The sequence below is a fragment of the Dendropsophus ebraccatus genome, chromosome 12, assembly GCF_027789765.1.
Source record: "Dendropsophus ebraccatus isolate aDenEbr1 chromosome 12, aDenEbr1.pat, whole genome shotgun sequence".
NCBI classification, from domain to species: domain Eukaryota; kingdom Metazoa; phylum Chordata; class Amphibia; order Anura; family Hylidae; genus Dendropsophus; species Dendropsophus ebraccatus.
Genome location: NC_091465.1, coordinates 51894396 through 51915052, shown reverse-complemented (window position 1 = coordinate 51915052; position 20657 = coordinate 51894396). Strand labels below are relative to the sequence as shown.

Sequence of the window (20657 nt, the reverse complement as noted above, 5' to 3'; positions counted from 1 at the left end):
GGTTTTGAGCATGATAGTGAAAGTGCAGGTGTTCATACAGACAGTATCAGCAGTACAAAATTAGGGACTGAAATTAAAATTAATAGTTTCACTTATGCCACTGTGAAACACGTGTGGTAACCCTAAAACTGCCAGTGCCATATTTACAATAGGAGAAGACAAAAGGTGGAGTGTGACGCACACATTCCTCAATAATGGGGACATATGGGGACCTCCTCTGCACCACAGTTATATAAAAAAAACACCCCAGCAGTATTCCTGATGTCAACTTGTGGGGTACCTAAGGAGACATTGTATAGCCAAGGCAAGATGTTCAAGGCAAGGATTGCAGACAAAAGTGTACAGTTGCAGGGGGGCATATATTGTTTGCTGTGGATCCCTTCCTCAGTAGTGTATTAAAAGGGGTAGTTAACAAAAAAAAAAAAATCTTTCAAATTAACTGGTGCCAGGAAGTGCCAGAGGTTTGTAATTTACTTCTATTAAAAAATCTCAAGTCTTCCAGTACTTCCAGTATGCCCTGCAGGAAGTGGTGTATTCTTTCCAGTCTGGAGAACGGGAGAAGTTTTCTATCTGGATTTGCTACAGTTCTGGACAGTTCCTGACATGAAAGAGGTGGCAACAGAGAGCACTGTGTCAGACTGAAGAGAAAACACCACTTCCTGCAGGGACATACAGCAGCAGATAAGTACTGGAAGACTTGGTATTTTTTAATAGAAGTAAATGGAAAATCTCTGACACCAGTTTATTTGAAAAAAAAAAAAAAAACACAACACATTTATGGGTGAACTACCTCTTTAAGGAAATTATAGCTATAAGCGTAGGCTTTGTCCACACATACAAATTTCAACTAACTATAAGCATTGTTAGTTATATTTTGCAATACTTAATAGAATAGTTCTCATATATATAATTATATATATATATATATATATATATTTATATATATATATATATACACACACACACACATTTACGATGTGGATAGTATGATTACACTCTTGTGAAAACATTGCTGGAGTAACACTGAAACTTGGCCTACTAGGTCACTACACAAAAGAAGACAAACCTCACAATGTAAGACGCGTAATACAGTAAAGTACAATTATAAAGAAATAGATTGTATAGTAGAGAACAACAACACTGGCTTCATAGTTGTTGATAAGCCAGAATAAGCACGGACATAATCGCATTATACATACATCACTTTAGATACACGTAGAAAGGACATAATGACTTTTTTACTCTTGTTACTATAATACCATGACACATAAATTACACCTGACCGACATGAGGTATGATCCATCTCAATTAGAGGTGAAGTTTTTTTTATAAACATTACAGAATATATCCACCCTAAGGCCTTCTCTGTTAGTTTCTGAGTCACTGGCTATCTAAAGGAGCAAGCTTTGTTCAGGGTGAATTATTACTTATATTTATATCATTACCCAGAACACACAAAAAAAACTATAATTATGATGAGCTTGCCAGTGACATTTATCCAGGCTGTGTAATCACTGTATAGGTCTGTAAGTAAAAAAAAAAAAAGCTAAAAAAAAAAATAGAATTTAAATGGTTTGACCCTATTAGCCACAAAAAGGTAAACAAAAATATAATAAAATAAAAGTTGAACCTAATTTATATCCATCCATAAAATACAGTACATATTTAATTAAAAGGAGGCATTTTCATTAGGGGTAAACAAGAAAAAAAACACACCACAAAGTACAACTACACTTGAGGTGAGCTACTCATTGCTGGGCACAAAAACACAGACTTCTGATGTATGTGAACCACATACAAATGGCTTGACTGATACTACAAACAGTGTCTAAAACAACAAAATAAAAAAAACTTTTGGGAGCAGTACCATCCTACAATGTAAATACATTTCAATCCTTTCAGACTAGAACTTAAAATTAGTGAGTGATGATTTCTCACCACTCCACAGATGACAACGCCTAAACACAATTTTACACCAGGTTCGCTGCGATGCCTCTGGTATGAAACTTGTATCCTCCACCGGTATATGCAATGACCGACGCAAAAAAATAAAAATTCGGAGATTGAACAATTATTCTAATTGTAGCAGGTAAAAGTGTATTGGTAATTCTTTACTGGCACAATGGAGGGGAGTAATCACTTCAATCCCCTCCTGGCTTGGAAAGCGTTACTACAAGACTCCCAGTGATGCAGCACCTCCCATATCCTTCTTGATGTCTTGATGTAAAGGTTGACATTTTGGGCTTCAGAATCATTCACCAGTTTTCCATAGACTTATGGACTCAACATACAATGGTTGTCCTGAAATCAATTAATATCGTAAGTTGAGGGACCACTATATTCAGTATACATAGGACACATTGCTGTCATATTGCAGCTTTGGGCTATGTTCGCACACTGTCCAAACAAAGGTGAATTGTATTAATTTGTTATTGTATTGTTTTGTTATTATAGAAATTGTTATAATATAACGGCTGTTATTTGACAGTGTGTGAACATAGCCTTGCAGTAATACTATGGCAAAACTCAGCAATTTAACAATTGTAAAATAGATTTTTCTTTTAATAGTTATTTTCTTGACTTTTACATAAAATTGCACAAATCTTGCTTCTTTAATTCCGAAAACTAAGAGATTAAATCTAATTGTGCCATTCGTGCTCCCTGAGAACAGAAGACTGAAGTTTCAAGAAGAATAGCCTGAAATCATTACAAAACAAGTAATGCAGGACACCTGCAAAATTACTGAAGGGTGAATCTGATATATTGTGCAATGCCAAATGCAGTACCTAAACAAGGCAAGGAATTTCATAAGGCAAGGATTTATCTTTTGCTATTTTTTTGAATACGTGTCAAGCACCACCACTCAGGACCCGTTATTCTATTTATTATGTAGACTTCAAATGGCCACTGTCATTTCAAAGGAGCCTGGTGCAGGTGTGCACATCCTGAGCCTCCTCCAGAGGGTCCACACTATAAATGAAATATGAAGTATATCAGGGCTTTCCTCTCATTTAAGACCACCAAATAATGCTCTGGGCAGCTGCCCCTAGTGCAAATACTACTATGTACATAGTGCTGCCCCCTGAGTGTCCTTCTGACCCCTCTGTTTAGCCAGTCACTATAAGCAACTGCAGCACCAGTTCACTTCCTAGACCAGAGCTGTATTTGTGATATTTCCCCCTCCATGCTGTGATCCTGTTGCTGTTTTCCTCTCTGCTTGCATAGCTCTTTGTAAAAACATGGCATATATGAACTTCTTCTCCCCACATGCCATCTAGAGTGGTGTACTGTAAATAATCCCCTAACAGTGCCTGCCTCTTTGCTTTAGTGTATCTCAACATAATAGCATGGCACAGTAGAGAGCAATCGGCACTGTCCTGTAATTGGCCAGAGAAGAAAGAGAAAGATAGTTCAGGTGTGTGTACTGCTGGCAAACCATTTAGTCCCAGAATTGGAGGGAACCCAAAAATCACTTTGTCACAATTTTAAAGAGTTATAACAGCCAAACCCTGTTGGCTTTTAGAAATTAATTATTGTTATTATTATTATTATTATTATTATTATTAACAACGAAGAAAAGTGAAGCAAAGTCTTTGCAATCTGCTCATCAGCCTGCTGCCTTTTAACTCACTGCTGCTCCGGGTGGTGAGAAAAGCTGGATGCGGTCCTGGGAAACTTCTCCCAATTTCCCAGGGCTGGATACAGCTTTTCCAGGAACAAGGGGAAGAGCGGCACAGAGTTCAAAGGCAGCAGGCTGATTAGCGGATTGCAGAAATAACAAAGCGCTTTGCTTCATTATTACTGTAAATTCACTCATCTCTATTTGCAAAAAAAAAAAAACAAGAAAAAAAACAACAGCCTGGAGGAGGATTTGTTTCTTTGCTTATTGAGATTGTTGAATAACAATTTTGACCACTTTGCATTTTGTTTTGCACACCACAGTGCAGGCCCAGCCCTCGTGTGATGAAACTATAGCTGTGGCCTGCTAGAAGGAAAAGTAACCGGCACTGAATCATTCTTCAGGTGTACTGACCAGCAGTTTTTTTTCAATAGAGGATAATAATAAAGGAAATACAATTAAAGGACTCAAATATTTTTAATGTACTTCAATGGTGGAAATTCCCTGTAGGTTTCAGTTCCCTATTAAGCATTTTCAAATATAGACAGTGTAAAAGTGTCAACTTCTTCTCTTTTGGGTGATACTGTAGGCATGTTTCACTATTTTCATTTTCCTAAAAGGGGAAACTAACAGCAGGTTAGAAGCATCTAACCTGCTGATATGTCCCTATAGCACACAGGGCTCTAAGGATGAAGGAAAGTTTCTCGCCTTAATCCTCAGTGCCATTTTTGTTAAGTTTGTAGTATTCTTATGTGGAGGTTTGGTGCACTGGGGTTGGGGCTATTACTCAGCGCACCAACCTGCCCCAGCCAGCCCGCTGATTTTGTCTATTAAAAAAAAAAAAAGGAAAACTATGTCAAAAGCATATACAAGAACACAGGCAGATTTATCTGACAGATTTTTGAAGCCAAAGCCAGGAATGGATTTGAAAACAGGAGAAATCTCAGTCTTTCCTTTATGACCTGTTCTCTGTTTATAGTCTGTTCCTGGTTTTGGCTTAAAAAAAATCTGACAGATAAATCTGTTTGTGTAAACGAACCCTTAGACAATGTTCACACTGCGTATGATTCCGTCCGTAGTGCGAACCGCGAATATACGCACGTAGTTTTGAGGTTGATGCGTTCGCTTGAAAGTATACGATATACGGCCGCACAATGCACACTACGCATGAGCTTACGGCCGGATCGTATACGGCGCCGTGAAAAATGAACAAGACCATTGTTTGAGGACGGAAATGTTCCAACTCACGGCCGTGGATTTCCATGCAGTCCCGTACAAAGTACTTATTTCAGCCAAATTGAACTTGATTTTTCGATCCAAAAGGTTCTGTGAGTTTTATTGGGCTGGGAGAAGATTTCCACGTAAATGACCTGTTTCAGATCACTTCGAATCAAGCTAGGGAAGCATAACTCTACTACGGGCGTATGTTCGCGGTTCTTACGCATCCGGCCGCATGTCGATTTTTACCACGCCCATAGTTTCAGCCGCACATGTTCGGTGGCGTACGAACTACAGACGGAATATAGCCTAAAGCAGTGCTTCTCAATTCCAATACTCATGACCACCAACAGGTCATGTTTTGAGGATCTTATAGTATTTCACAGGTGATTATACTCAGTGCGTCAGGTATTATCACAGGTGTTCTTTGTATGGGATATCCTCAAAACATGACCTGTTGGTGGGTCATGAGGGCTGATATTGAGATTCACTGGGGTAAAGCATGCCTCCAATGCTCTTTGGAGCTGTGGAAATGTGGTCTATGGAGTGATGAATCACACTTATCTGACAGTCTGATGGATGGAAGTTACCTTTAGAGTTCTTTGTGCAATGTACAAAGTATATAGCTGTGAAAGAAATTAAAATAAATAAAACTTTATATATTTATTTTCAGGAATATACCCCTTTAAATAATTATAAGACCTCATTATAACACCTTCTCAGTCCATGTAAAAGGTCCTTTAGACATGATGACCCAGATTTATTAAAGGATTCTCCTCTTTCATTTTACCAGAGCGGAAAGCTGAGCTGTGATTGGTTGCTGTGGGCAGTTTACACCAGTGGATATTTTACACCCTTTGATAAATCCTCCCTGAAATGTCAATCAATCAATGGATACTCAACCAATCAAACCTTCCACAGATGCCAATTATAGACTGTACAAAAGAATAAAAGGGACAATAATCAAAAGGCTTCTGTAATCACTGATATCATGTCTATAGCTGGATCCTCTCAATGCCTAGGTCTTAAACTGTTATATTTTTGGGTGACAATTTGACAAAAAAAAATACACAATTTTTCTTATTTGGCTTCAGTTTTAGTTTAAAGTTGCAAAAATCATACTGCGTGCCTTCAGTCTTTATGGTCTATTACTAGAATATTCCTGCTGTTTATACATCTATTTGGAGCAGTTGCTATTGCAGTGAATCTCCTATTCGTAGACCTTCCCTTTAAAATCCCTGGCATGTGCCGTTCTACACAGATTAAAGGGTTTGTTCCAGTGATAGATCTGTACGTCCATATTGTGATACCTATGCACAGTTTATGGGTTAAATTGCATTTCTTTATTATGTGTACTTTTCTGTGGGTCTGATGCAGGTTAGCAACACGGTGGTGGGGAATTCAAATCAGGTACAATATGTAAGTATGTAACTGAACTGTTCTAGTCCCATGTCCTCATGAGGAGGAGACTAGAGATGAGCGAACAGGGCTGAGGTTTGGGTTCGTATAAACCATTTCATTTCAATCCCACTGTGTTTCCATTCCGTGGGGAAGGTGGAGTCTGCCCAAGTCCCACCTGTAAAACATGAATACAGCCTAGGTCATAGGCTATATCCCTGTTTTCCAGACAGAACTCAGGCTGTCTCCACCTTCCCCACGCAATGAAAACACAGTGGGATTATACAAACCCAAAACTCAGCCCGGTTTGCTAATCTCTAAAGGAGACCCGGTGTGTGGAATAATGCTGGTGAAACACCGAGAAACGTAAATAGTACAGTGCTAAGCACACCTGCTAAGCAGCAAGAAACGCAGAATGTGATGCTAGTTTTCATGAATGAGAAACAATTTGCTGCTGCTACTGCCAGAATACCCGAGAGAAGTGCTAAGGGTGTCGATGAAGACACCTGTTCATAAGGCCTCTGAATAGGGGTGAATGTTTAATTGCAGTACTCTCTCTGCAGAGAAGTGGCCCACCCTGGAGAGAAAGACAGGCACAGAGAGAGTGGAGCTAGTAAAAGACATCTATGAGCCACAGGAAATCCTGCTGCAGAAGATGATTCCAAAAATCTGTAGGTAGCTATAAAGTAAGGTCTTTGCCCTGGTCAGCCCTGGTCACAAGGGTCATGGGAGTATATGTAAATTAGAGCCAAGGTCACATGGGTTAACTGACTCCCTACTTTAGGAACGCACAATACTTAGTCTATGAGATTTTCAGTTTAGTTCAGACTGCTCTGGTCCCGTCAAAAATAATCTGGGTGTAATGGTGGAGGGGGAGGAGGAAAAGGCCAATCTATTAAATACATTTTTCTCTACTGTATTCACAGAGGAGAATCCCATAACAGACAACATGATTAGGGATAATATAAATCCTCCCATAAATCTCACCTGCCTAACACAACAAGAAGTGGGGAGACGCCTTAAAAACATTAAAATCCATAAGTCACCGGGCCCAGAAGGTATCCATCCTAGAGTTTTGCAAGAATTAAATACTGTGTTAGACAGACCGTTATTCCTAATATTTAAAGATTCTATTACGACAGGAATTGTTCCACAGGACTGGCGCATAGCTAATGTGGTACCAATATTCAAGAAGGGGTCAAAGAGTGATCCTGGAAACTACAGGCCCGTAAGTCTAACATCTACAGTAGGTAAAGTATTTGAGGGGATTGTAAGAGATGCTATACTGGTGTATCTTAAAGGGGTTATCCAGCGCTGCAAAAACATGGCCACTTTCCTCCAGAGACAGCAGTACTCTTGTCTCCAGCTTGGGCGGGGTTTTGCTGCTCATTTCCATGGAAGTGAATGGAGCTTAATTGCAAACCGCACCTGAACTGGAGACAAGAGTCGTGTTGTCTCTGAAAGAAACTGGCCATGTTTTTGTAGCACTTGATAACCCCTTTAATGAAAATAATCTTATGACGCAGCACCAGCATGGATTTATGAGGGATCGGTCCTGTCGGACTAATCTGATCGGCTTCTATGAAGAGGTAAGTTATAGATTGGACCTGGGGGAGGCTGTGGATGTTGTGTATCTGGACTTTTCAAAGGCATTTGATACTGTGCCGCATGAAAGGTTGGTCTACAAAATGAGGATGCTGGGACTTGGGGAAAACGTATGCAAATGGGTAAGTAACTGGTTGTGTGATAGAAAACAGAGGGTGGTCATTGATGGAACATATTCAGATTGGGTTTTAGTTACTAGTGGGGTACCACAGGGGTCAGTGTTGGGTCCACTTCTTTTTAATATTTTTATTAATGATCTTGTTGAGGGGCTACAGAGTAGAATCTCCATTTTTGCAGATGATACTAAACTGGGTAAAGTAATCAGCACAGAGGAGGATAATATCATATTACAGAGGGATTTGGAGAAGCTAGAGGCTTGGGCAGTGAAATGGCAAATTAAGTTTAATGTGGATAAATGTAAGGTTATGCACTTGGGCCATAGAAATAATAAGTACAGTTATGTGCTAAATAATAAAACACTGGGAAAAACTACTTCCGAAAAGGACCTGGGGGTATTGGTGGACAGTAAACTCAACTTTAGTGATTAGTGCCAGGCAGCAGCTGCCAAGGCTAATAAAATAATGGGATGCATCAAAAGAGGTATAGATGCTAAAGATGAGAACATAGTTTTGCCCCTTTATAAATCACTGGTCAGACCGTACATGGAATACTGTGTACAGTTTTGGGCACCGGTATATAAGAAAGACACAGCTGAAATGGAGCGGGTGCAGAGGAGGGCAACAAAGATCATTAAGGGAATGGGTGGGTTACAGTACCAGGACAGGTTATCAAGCTTGGGGTTATTTACGCTAGAAAAAAGACGTCTTAGGGGCGATCTGATCACAATGTACAAATATATGAATGGACAGTACAGAGATCTTTGTAGTGATCTTTTTACTCCTAGGTCTGTAACCATGACTAGGGGGCATCCTCTACATCTAGAGGAAAGAAGATTTTATCATCAGCATCGACGCGGGTTCTTTACTGTACGAGCGGTAAGACTGTGGAACACTGCCACATGATGTTGTCATGGCCGATTCATTAAATAAGTTCAAGGGAGGCCTGGATGCGTTTCTTGAACAATATAATATCACAAGTTATGGGCATTAGATTTCCGGTGATACGTTGATCCAGGGATTATTCTGGTTGCCATTGGAGTCGGGAGGGAGTTTTCTCCCTGTGGTGGGGCAATTGTCATCTGCCTCATAGGGGTTTTTGCCTCCCTCTAGATCAACACAGTAGGGTTTCCCTAGGTTAAACCTGATGGACTCTTGTCTTCTTTCAACCTCATTTACTATGTTACTATGTAACTTATGTTACTAAGTGTTTTTCTCATGAAAATTAATAAGGTTATTAATAGTTGTCTGAGGGATGTTCTGCCATGCTGAATATACTTAGGCACACCAATCATCAAGATCCACTGCTGGCAGCTTCCTTTGTAGCCAACCAATGACGTCCCAGATGTGCTTAATGGAGACTAATCCAGAGACACTGCAGACCATGGCAGCATGATATAGCCACGCAGGCATACAAGGCCGTGTATTCGGTGTGGCAGGGCATTCCTCAGACAACCATTACAGACCTCAATGACAGCATGCCAGAGTGTGTAAGGGCATGTAATACTTCACTCATACTCAGTACATTAAAGCGAATGTACCATGAGTACATTCTCTTTAAGATTTTCAAATTGATAGTATGGCACCGGCAGAGCCGTATTAACACTTGCTGCTGCCCTAGGCACTAAACCTGAAGACGCCCCACCTTCACGCACCGATTGGCCATACCAGGCCTGACCAATACCACCATACCCCCCCACCCCCCTGGAAAAGACACCAGATTTACTGGCAAGTCTGAACAGGAGGTGAGAGACTAAAAAAAAAAAAAAAAAAAAAAAAAAAAAAAAAAAAAGGTTTTTCTTTCCCCCTGCTCTCTAATGCTGCCCCCCTGCAAGGTGATGCCCTAGGCACCGGACCACGGGTGCCTAGTGGTAAATACGGCCCTGGGCACCGGCATGGGAAATCTGGTGCCGCAGTCCTTTTTTGAACCGCGGCCCAGTTCCTGCATACAGCGACATTCTATTCCTGGGCACCGGCTAGGGGTGAAGCACTTGAGGCAGGCCACTGGTTCTAATGTCCATACTAATGGTACATTCGCTTTAAGCTAGATTTAGAATATTTTGTTTCCTTCTGTTCATCACTTGCATTTCATTAACATGTCTATCAATCCTGTGATTTCCATAATTCCACAACCTTCCCTTCTTGATGTTGCAATTTTATTGTTGAGGAATGTGTATTTGTTGACGTAAGTGCCAAGTATACGTGCCAATTACAATTAAAGCTATTGTGAGATCTGCATTTAACAGGTCTGTGTGTTGTGCCTTCTTTGCTGCACAATCTCTCTCAGTGAGGTGGCCATCGCTGTGCCAACACAAGCCCATAGGGGTAACCTCAATATTATATCACTTTGGCAGATTGTAGGACTCTATGTATATATGGTGTGATGTACTACAGCAGGTGTTATTCATAGTGTCTGTAAACAATGGGTATGTCTTCCTTTCACTATATTCCTTGTCCCTTCTCCTTTTACTTGAAGTCTGTGAACCGGTAATTCCAGTTTAACACTTCTGTTGCCAATTTAATCTTCTTCAGAGGAAGCGGGAAATAAATAAAAAAATGTAATGACACAGATATATAAAAAACACTTTCCTAATTCTTGAGTAGTTAGAAGTTGAGAAGTTGAGCACTTGCTCACTACAGTATCACTGGCAGCCGTACACACTTAGAATCATATTACATGTATAATGTTTATTGTATTTTACAAAGCTCTAAAACGAGCTATATTGCTTCTATGAATTCTACTGAACAGGATTGTATAGTTTTGTCTTATTTCCAATTAACCATAAAGTTCTCGTCAGTGTCTTTTTAGGACGTCATAGAGAGCGTTTCCTCATTCAGGACCCCACCTCTATTACAACAGACTTGGACCCATTAAAATACATAATTGTCACCACTTTGCACGTGCACCAAGTACTACTGCTTATACCTTGTAGTGACTTTGGGCAAAAATGAAAGTTCCCTTTCCCACATTTTTGTTACTAATAAGTTTTTTTCTGATGGTAAATTATGTGTGGCCAGGCGACTGGATTAACATGGCCTTGTAAAGACTCCTGTCTTTCATCGTACCATGTAAAAGGGTCCCGAATAGATGGAGCCCCTCTTGTTCTACAACAATTAAACAAGCGCTCCTTCCTCCTCATTCTAGCATTAGCTGGAGGTCTAAACATAACAATGACATTTCTTTCACATGCCTAATTGCAGTAGTTTCTAATATAATTCATTAGGAAAATTCTTCTGATTATCATAAAGAATATGGCTGAGTTCTTCAACCTGTGGCAAATGAGATGAGGGACAGTAAGCAAGGATCTTGTCAACTCTGGGTAAAACAATCCCAGACATACACAATATTACTGTAGTCCATGGTCACACACAAGCCTCAGTATTCAGGATGAAAAAGGCCTTTGTCTTTTTTCCCCCCTTTTTCTGCTCAGTTTCCCCTTGTGACACATAAGAGCTCTGTGCTGAATTTCTGCAGTAATGAAGTTCTAGTACTTTTTGCTTTTCCTTTTTCTTTACAACCGAATTGCAAAATATGAATTAAAATTCTGCTTATAATAATGCCATTTAGTTTCTTAACAAATTACATACATACATACATATACATACACACACACATTCACATGTACAGGATCTGCAGCAGATTTAATGGAGCAGATTTACTTTGCTTTGAGGCTGGGTTCACACTAGGTATATTTCAGTCAGTATTGTGGTCCTCATATTGCAACCAAAACCAGGAGTGGATTAAAAACACAGAAAGGATCTGTTCACACAATTTTGAAATTGAGTGGATGGCCGCCATTTAATGGCAAATATTTGCTGTTATTTTAAAACAACAGCTGTTATATTGAAATGATGGCCATTATTTACTGTTATATGGCGGCCACCCACTCAATTTGAACATTGTGTGAACAGATCCTTTCTGTGTTTTTAATCCACTCCTGGTTTTGGTTGCAACATGAGGACCACAATACTGGCTGAAATATACGTAGTGTGAACCCAGCTGAATCTGCAACGTCAAATCTGCTGCAAATCCTGTATGTGTGAATGCACACTTAGGAGGATGCCGTTGTGTGGATTTTAGATGTTTTTAACTTGTTTGTAGCCGGTTCAATAAAGTTATTTTTGTACAATATTTTAGGTGTGCGCCTCATCTGTATACGCTAGGGTTCCCTCTTTTTCTTCTGCACATGTATGTATTTTTCCTAGGGTAGTAGGCGGCACCCTTTAGATTACTATTCATCATTGGTGGTGCCCACCTCTCTGTTTAAAATCGAATGCACCCTTAGGCTAGGTTCACACTATGTAAGTTTCGTAATAATTACAGCCGTTGTTGTCGATTTGCAACAACGGCCGTGATTACTACGGAACTTACGTAGTGCTGCCATATATGGAATCCCGGCTGGAGTGTATACACACTCCATTGTGTGCAGAGGGGAATTCAGCAGCAGTGAAGATCATCTGGATGGTACTGCAGTACCGGTGGGGATGATCTTCTCTGACACCGGCCATTCTGGAATGGCCGGTGTCTTACGCCATGTGAACATGGCCTTAGAGAAAAGTTCCAATGGCTAGTGGGATTAAACTAGTGATTTTCTTCCCTGGAGATAAGCAACACCGGGGATGCTGGGTCAAGCTGTACTAGAGGAATCTTCTAGTGGCCTCATGCTATGGCACAATATTGTCTCCCTTACATGGGGCTTCAAAAGGTTTACAAAACAGTTTAACTTGGACTTGACTAAACCCTGGGTGTGCCATAATTTCCTTAAAATGGACTTCCAAAAAGTAGGTAGTAGTCATGAGTGTTTATAAAGGAGTCAGTATTGTCAGGCACATGATCATTAGTTCACATCTTCTTTATGCTTCTGACTATATTAATTATCAATTTATTAATGCTGCATATATAATGCCAGCATAGTCTGCAGTATTATACAGAGACTGTCATCACTTAGAATATTCCTTGCTCCCTGATGGGCCTAGTGGGAGTTTCCTCACAAACACATATAAACTCAGTATTGGACTGGGGTATCTGGGGAAAAATGATCTTGGGGGCCCACCAATGAAGAACCAGTGAGAAACAACATGTCACTCAGTGTTTGTGCAGGTCCTAAAGCTGGGGGCCCACCGGAGGATCCTCTGGTACTCTGGTGGGCCAGTCCCACACTGTATAAACTATAGGGGACATTCTATCAACTATTTTTAAGAGGGAGGTAACCCAAAGTATAAAAGAAACCTACATAAACAAAAGAGCAAATTCCATGCAGATGTAGCCCTTGGTCAGAACTAAATCCAGGACACCAGAGCTGTAACAACAATGGTATCTATTGAGCCATGCTTAGTACAGGTAACCAAGTATGAGACTCTGGAGAACAAAAGTGATAGAAGCTTTATTCATGGAGATTCTCTATTCCATTTTACACAATATGAGAAAATCCAGCATCAGCCTTCTTAGAGGATGTTTCTTTGTATTGGAAATTAATAATAATAGATGTGATAATAAAGAAAGACGTACACGTTGCAGTTGGTTCCATGTTTGAACAAGTTTGTACAATTGCAAAATAAACCTCAATTCTGCAAAAATAGCTCAGGTCTAAAGAAATTGCAGACTTCTCTAAAACAGGGTTCTAGACTTTCCTTATATAAGAAAGTAAAGTATAAGAAAGTCATTGTTTTGTTGTCATATATTCATGATATGACCGTTGTCTAACCTGAAAATAATAGCCAATATTTCTGTACATACTTTATACATCAAACGCTAATCCTAGGATACAACCTGAGTCCAGAGCTACATTCACAATTTCTTCTAGTTATTACTAGGAGCAGTCAATAGACTTGCCAAATGGTCTCATACTGTGTTGCATTATTACTTAATCCTGTATGTAAATTTATGTTCACAGTTAAATGTATTCTTTAAAAGTGTCCCTGTCTCTATAAAAAAAAATTAAAAAAAACTATTCACGTCACCTCTGTGACATGTGAAAAGTTTTTTGTTAGTTTTTTTAAGGTTTTGATCAGTCAATGTCTGAGTGCTATATACAGCCAAAAGAAGTGTGGGAACATAGCCTTTAAATGGGTACTCCGGCGCTGATTAAAAAAATAAATAAATAAATCAATCATAAACAGTTTTTACATTAGCTATCCCTCCGGAGTCTGTCTCCGTTTGAATTTCCTGCTGTTTGCAGGTTCCTGAAGCTCCAATTTGTGGCTTCATTTCTTCTTTACCTCCTGGTTTGGGCTTTCCCATGATGCACTTTGTCTCCTGTGATGTCTAACTTACTCTGTAAAACTGTTAGATGGCTTACAGCTTGCTCAGCCAATCAGAGCTGAGCAACCTGAGTCATCTGACAAAGGGAGGCTGGCTTAACAGGGCTTAGACCCGCCTCCCTCTTGATGATGTCATTGTCACAAAATGGCTGCCACAGGACAGTCATTAGGTAAGAATGAGTTTACTTCACTTCCTGGTCGGGACTGAGGGGGAAAAAAAATAGGGAAGGGGGGTTAAAGGGGTTATCAAGCACTACAAATACATGGCCACTTTTGCCTTACTCTTGTCTCCAGTTCAGGTGTCGTATGCAGTTAAGCTGCATTTACTTCAATGGAACTGAGTTTCAAACCCCACCCAAACTGGAGACAAGAGTAGGGCAACAGTGGCCATGTTTTTGTAGCGCTGGATAACCCCTTTAACCCCCCTTCCCTATTGTTCAAGCATATTACAAAGTTATATAACTTTGTAATGTGTTTCAATTACTGAAAAAAAGCTTTACGCTGGATTACCCCTTTAAGGACTTTGCAGATACTCTTACCTGCTGCGCTAACCACAGAGGCTAGTGTATGTACTTACTGCAGGCAGGACCTGGACTTACATATGGTAGCCACAACTGCTGGTACAGCAGGTAAGAGCGCCTTCCATTTAATAATGTTCTCTTTTTTTGCTTTTCAGATATCGGTATCCTGTGGACTATGTCAGATTCAGTGGACTACATTGATGACTTTTTTCCATTATTAATAATAGAATGGTCAACAAGAAATATAAGGGTGTTTTTAGCTCAATAAAAATATTTTTTGTGTATTGTGGGTTTTTTTCTGCTCACCTAGAGCTTAGTGTTAGCCTGTAAAATGGCAAACACGGACCCCCACATTATTACTCTAGTAGCCGCCACCACAGGAGTACTAGGACCGCCGGGTACCATTAGTCCTGAAGCGTTAAAAAGGCACTGCTGGTCCTAGTGACTATGGCCACAGTATACACTTCTGAACTGCAGGTGAGACCTGGACTTATATTTTTACCCTTCGGCCATAGGACTTGAGATATGGCGGGAAAAGCACTATTACAAAGTTAAATCGAAAAAAACAAAACCCTAAGGGTACGTTCACACTTACCGGATCCGCAGCCGATTTTCTGCAGCGGATCCGCAGTAGATCCGCAGCAGATTTCATTTAAATAACTGAACACAGCATCAAATCTGCACCATCAAATCTGCTGCGGATCTGCTGCAGATCTGCTGCGGATCCTGTAGGGGTCCCTCAGGGTGCCTTCACACACACACCACATGTGTGCAGATTTGATGGTGCAGATTTGCTGCTGTGTTCAGTTGTTTAGATCAAATCAGCTGCGTTATCTGCTGCGTATCAGCAGCAGAAAATACACTACGATTCAGTGTGTGTAAAGTTACCTTAAAATATCATGTTCATCCATTCTCAATCACCAGAAAAGAACAATTTCTTATAGCACAAATATAAAGTATGTATCAGAGAACCCACCCTGTATGCCAAACCACAAAAAGGAACAATGATTTTGCACCTGAGTAGGCTCCCTCCACCTCTGGGCTTTATAGCAGCTGCTGTGGCTAGATGTACACCCAGGTTTGTGCAGGTAATAACTCTGATAACTGAAGGATTGTTTGGAGTCATACACCTTTTGCACAGAGCACAACCAAGCTAACAGAGTGCAATCTTAAGTATATACGCATACTGCTACACCCATGATACTATGATATTTTTAGACCTCAATATGAAATCCGAGGCATATGACGTTATAGTAGAGAAGTTGTGTCCCTCTATTGTATGAGCAATACAACTTCATATGAAGCAGAGCTGTAATACTACCTTTTGTATTAGCTCAAGCACAGTGGTCCAAACATGATATGGTATCAGAGAGTAGAAGAAAATTGTACTGACAGACCCAGTAATGGCATTTACAGCTGCTAGTAGATGTTATATAAAGAACTAAGGCTATTTTCATAAAATGTACTTTTTATTAAAAGAACGGCCATTGTTTTAAATGAAAACAATGGATGTTCTTTTTTTATAGTAAAATAGGTTGCATTGAAGTCAATGCAAACAACAGCCATTGTTGACGCAATGTATTAAACAACAGAGGTTGTTTGCTACGGTTGTTGAAATAATTGACATATCAATTATTTTGGGCCCGTTGTGCAAATTTCAATACCGCTGTCAGTACCTTGTGTGAACATAGCCTTAAGTAAATAGTTAAAATGTGACCGAAGACAATGTAGCACTGGGAAGTAGAGCAGGTAGGAGCTTTTCTGCTCTCCAGATAACCTATTTAACACCCAATGATTTCATTAGGCTGGCACAACCTCTTTGTCTCTCCTCCCCACCCTCCTCATAATTAGAAATGCTCCAGGCAGATTGTCTCCTATTCATCAGCTGTGTTAGCCTGGTACATGGGCTGGATCATTAAGGCACCTGTGCAATGTTCAGACAGGAGAAAATGTTTCAGTGGCATTCCTAATGATGAAGAGGGTGGGGAGGAGGGACGGAGGGGTGGTGAAAAGTTAGGGCACAAATATTCTAAGCCCTGGCCGTTGGGCACAGGGCTGCAAGTTTAAAAGTTGTTTTTTAGGACAATAACCGCACCACCTGCTGAACGGACCCCAGGACAGATCTTGGATTAAAAGCAGCTATCAGAGTCACTTTAATATGCCACTTCTGCAGCCCCTAAATTTGTGCTCCATATCTAACAGCTAAGGGTCCATTTACACAGAAAGATTATCTGACAGATTATCTGCCAAAGATTTGAAGCCAAAGCCAGAAAGACAATAAACAGAACGGGTCATAAAGGAATGCCTGAGATTTCTCCTTTTTTTCAAATCCGTTCCTTGCTTTGGCTTCAAATCACACGCTTAGATGCGCTTGCTTATAAAACCCCTAAGGCACAGGTGTTAACTTTGCATCCCAGGATTAATGGAAATTGTAGTTTTCCAGTAGCTGGAGGGCTGCAGGTTTGACACCTGTGCCCGAAGGTGACCCTTTCTTTCTAACATCCCTTTACAAGGAGAAATTTATCTGGCAGATTTTTGAAGCCAAAGCCAGGAATGGATTTGAAAAGGAGAAATCTTACTCTTTCCTTTCTGACCTGTTCTCTGTTTATAGTCTGTTCCTGGCTTTGGCTTGGTCAGATAGATCTCTCTGTGTAAAGGCACCCTAAAAGAGTGTGGCTTCTTAGGCCATGTTCACATGTGCAATAGTTGTAGATTTTCGATGTAGATTCTGCTGATAGCATAGGGTGCCATAGAACACGAAAGGCTGAGCAACAAGGCATACACACACCTGGCAGTAAGCAGCAATGTTGTATGCGTTGCCAACTACTCACTACATTTGCTTAATTGTGTACAGAATGTTAAAGGGGGTTATCCAGGATTAAAAAACCATAGCGGCTTTCTTCCAAAAATAGCACCACACCTGCCCTCAGGTTGTGTGGGGTATTACAACCTTTGCTTTAGTCACTTTAATGGAACTAAGCTGCAATACAACATACAAACTAAGGACAAGAATGGAGCTATTTTTTAAAGAAATCATTGTAATCCTGGATAACCTCTAAGTGATTGGCGAGGCATAGAGTGTATGGCACACAGCTCAATGAACAGTAGCAAAGGTTCCCGGTTTAGACAGCAGTTTCAGCTCCTGTATACACTTTCTGTGGCCAGAAAATATATATATAAGCAGGGACTCCTGTCAAAAGCAGTCCTGCTCCTGTACATAGAGCGACCTAGGACTAAAGGCCCTATTACTTGAGACGATTATCAGCCGTTACGACAGATAATAGTCTTGTGTAAGAGAATGCAACGATCAGCCGACATGAACGATGTCGGCTGATCGTTGCTGTTGTTTGTCTTTCAACATGTTGAAAGATAAATGACTAATATAGTAGCGATCTGCTGCCGTTGCATCGCGGAAAGGAATCGGTGGCAGCAGACCGCTGCTATCTGCTATGGGCTGCCCAAATGATCAAACGATCACCCGGGCAGCCCCTCTGCAGCTCCCCGCCGCTGCCCCTCAACCACTCATGGTATGAATCATTGCTGATATTCATTAGTACAGCACACGTCAAAGCCAAATCAAACCTATAAGCCAGCTGATTCCACAGTGACTATAGGTCACACGTCTACATCCCACGCTTTCACTAGATCTCATAGCAATCTGATTGTCTGATGGTGGTCAACTGGACCAAAATGCTGTATATCACTGTGGATTGCTTTTTAATGAATTACATGTATGGTGAGTTTACACAAAGATTTATCTGACAGATCTTTGAAGCCAAAGCCAGGAACAGACAGGGAACAGGTCATAACGAAAAGATTAACATTTCTTCTCTTTTCAAAACCATTCCTGGCTTTGGCTTTAAAAATCTGTCAGATAAATCTCTCTGCACCGTTAAGCACTTATAGGGAGTGCCAGGTCTTTCTTTAATATCCAGCTAAATTTAAACCTTGGCAGCTTTGTTAATGTTTAGACCCATATACATATACACGTCTATTGCAACCTCTAGACCCCCATGTATTGTTTTGTATCAATGAACCTCGGTACTAAATGTAGGCTGAATTATGTGTGCATTGTACCACAAATATGGGAAATAAAAGTTCTGCCACTGCTAAAGAAAATGTGACATCACACAACAAGCTAGTAGGAGAATACTGTCACATTCATGGAGACATTTCTGCCAGTACATCACTATGCATTGGTATGGATAACTCTTCTCCATTATGTTGTTATCTGTGCCGCCCCCTTCCCTGGAGGAGGTGGTTTGATCATTGAGCACTATCTTTACGTAAATATACAAATTGAATCCCCGCCCTCAGTCTCATTTGCATATTTAATAACAGGCAAACTTCTAGGTATTACATCCATTCCTTTACAGCATTACCTTCCACTATACGTGTATTATATTTATACCGATGGGTTTTCTCCATGAATGACAAGTCTCAGAATAAGGAAGCGAAAACACAAACAAAACTGCAGCAGAACGTAAGGAAGGACACTAAATTCTTCGAAAGATACAGAAATGTACATTTGTACATTCCATGACTTGAGGTGACTCATTTTTCTAATACTTCGGCTAAGAGTAGACAGCCTGGACCTGTAAGAACGCTGCGTGCCAATCAATCATATAACGTACGATCACTATACATGCAAATAATCGGATGTCGCAGTCTTGGATCTATCACACACATGAGCTTTGTTCTCATATACCGACACATGTACAAGTTATATTATAACATGTAACCAGAAGCCTTGTCAATAGAGTACACTGTAAATGTCTCATATCGGACACGTATATAAAGTATTTTAGAGACATTTCACTCCGCCAATGATTTGTAGCCATGACCTCTGGCAGGTTTTATTCATCATTGTCACACTGTGGTTGAACTACAAGACCCAGCAGTTTCAATTATAAATTGTAATTGAATGTACAGAGTACTCACCAGTAGAAGAGACGGCAGGTGGCAGCGCCCTGGGGTGATGTAGTGAAACGCCATTGGGACATTGATTGTTGTTGGGCTAAACACCTGAGCGTCCCAGGGAACTCCAGTTACACCTGCTGTGCTAGGATTCCGGATGTCACAGTGAATACAGCCCCTATCGCTCTCTCATTGTCACTCACAATGAAGTTGGGACTTGTTAGATCTTTGTACTTTTAGAGCAACAGGGAAGTGAGACAGTGAAATCAGTAAAAGCAGCAGCAGCAGCCGTCATACCATTCCCCTCCTCTCTTCAAGGCAGGACTTTAACCTTTTATTCTTGTATTTGAATGGCCACCTCCCTTTACACAGTAGGAAGTTGCATCCTACACAAACATAATAACTGAGTTCACATAGCAAACACAGCTCCACTACATTAAGCGCCTGTCCTGAATTTAAAGGGAAGATAATGTGAGAAAACCAAGGTGTGGGGCACATGTAGCACACCCGGCTGCAGGTGTCTCATATTCTTACTGACACGCTGCCCCTCGATGAGTCTCTCACTTCCCTCTTACTGTCACATGACAACTGGCTGCTAACATTAAGGTCAAGATTCCGCAGCACTTAGGGCGCTTTCACACGTGCCATTTTGGTGCAGTTTTTTTAATGCAGCTTGTGCTGGTAGTGCCACAAGTGGAATATGGGGGAAGTATGCAAGAGATGTTACTTCTCCTCTCCTCCTCTTAAAACTTTAAGGTCTTAATGACCAAGGTAATTTCCGATTTTGCACTTTAGTTTTTTCCTCCTTGTGTTTAGAAGGCCATACTGCTTTCATTTTTTCACCTACAGACCCATATGAGCTATTATTTTTTGGCGACACCAATCCTACTTTGCAATGAAATTTACACTTTCCATAAAATATGCAAAAAGATTGATAGCATGGTGAAATTGAAAAAGAAGAAGAAGAGCAACTATTTTTTACACTTCGGGGAAGGGGTGAGG

General features: G+C 40.5%; 1 protein-coding gene across 1 annotated transcript in view; it reads right to left on the bottom strand.

Annotated features, from left to right (window-relative positions):
• The window catches only part of PTPRH (protein tyrosine phosphatase receptor type H), a 140040-nt gene extending 120106 nt beyond the window's left edge, over positions 1 to 19934 (bottom strand). The window contains exon 1 of the mRNA XM_069947484.1: positions 19680 to 19934. Coding sequence (XP_069803585.1) covers positions 19680 to 19733 — 54 coding nt within the window. The 5' untranslated portion in view covers positions 19734 to 19934. The remainder of the gene's footprint in view (positions 1 to 19679) is intronic.
• Between the last annotated feature and the right edge of the window lie 723 nt (positions 19935 to 20657).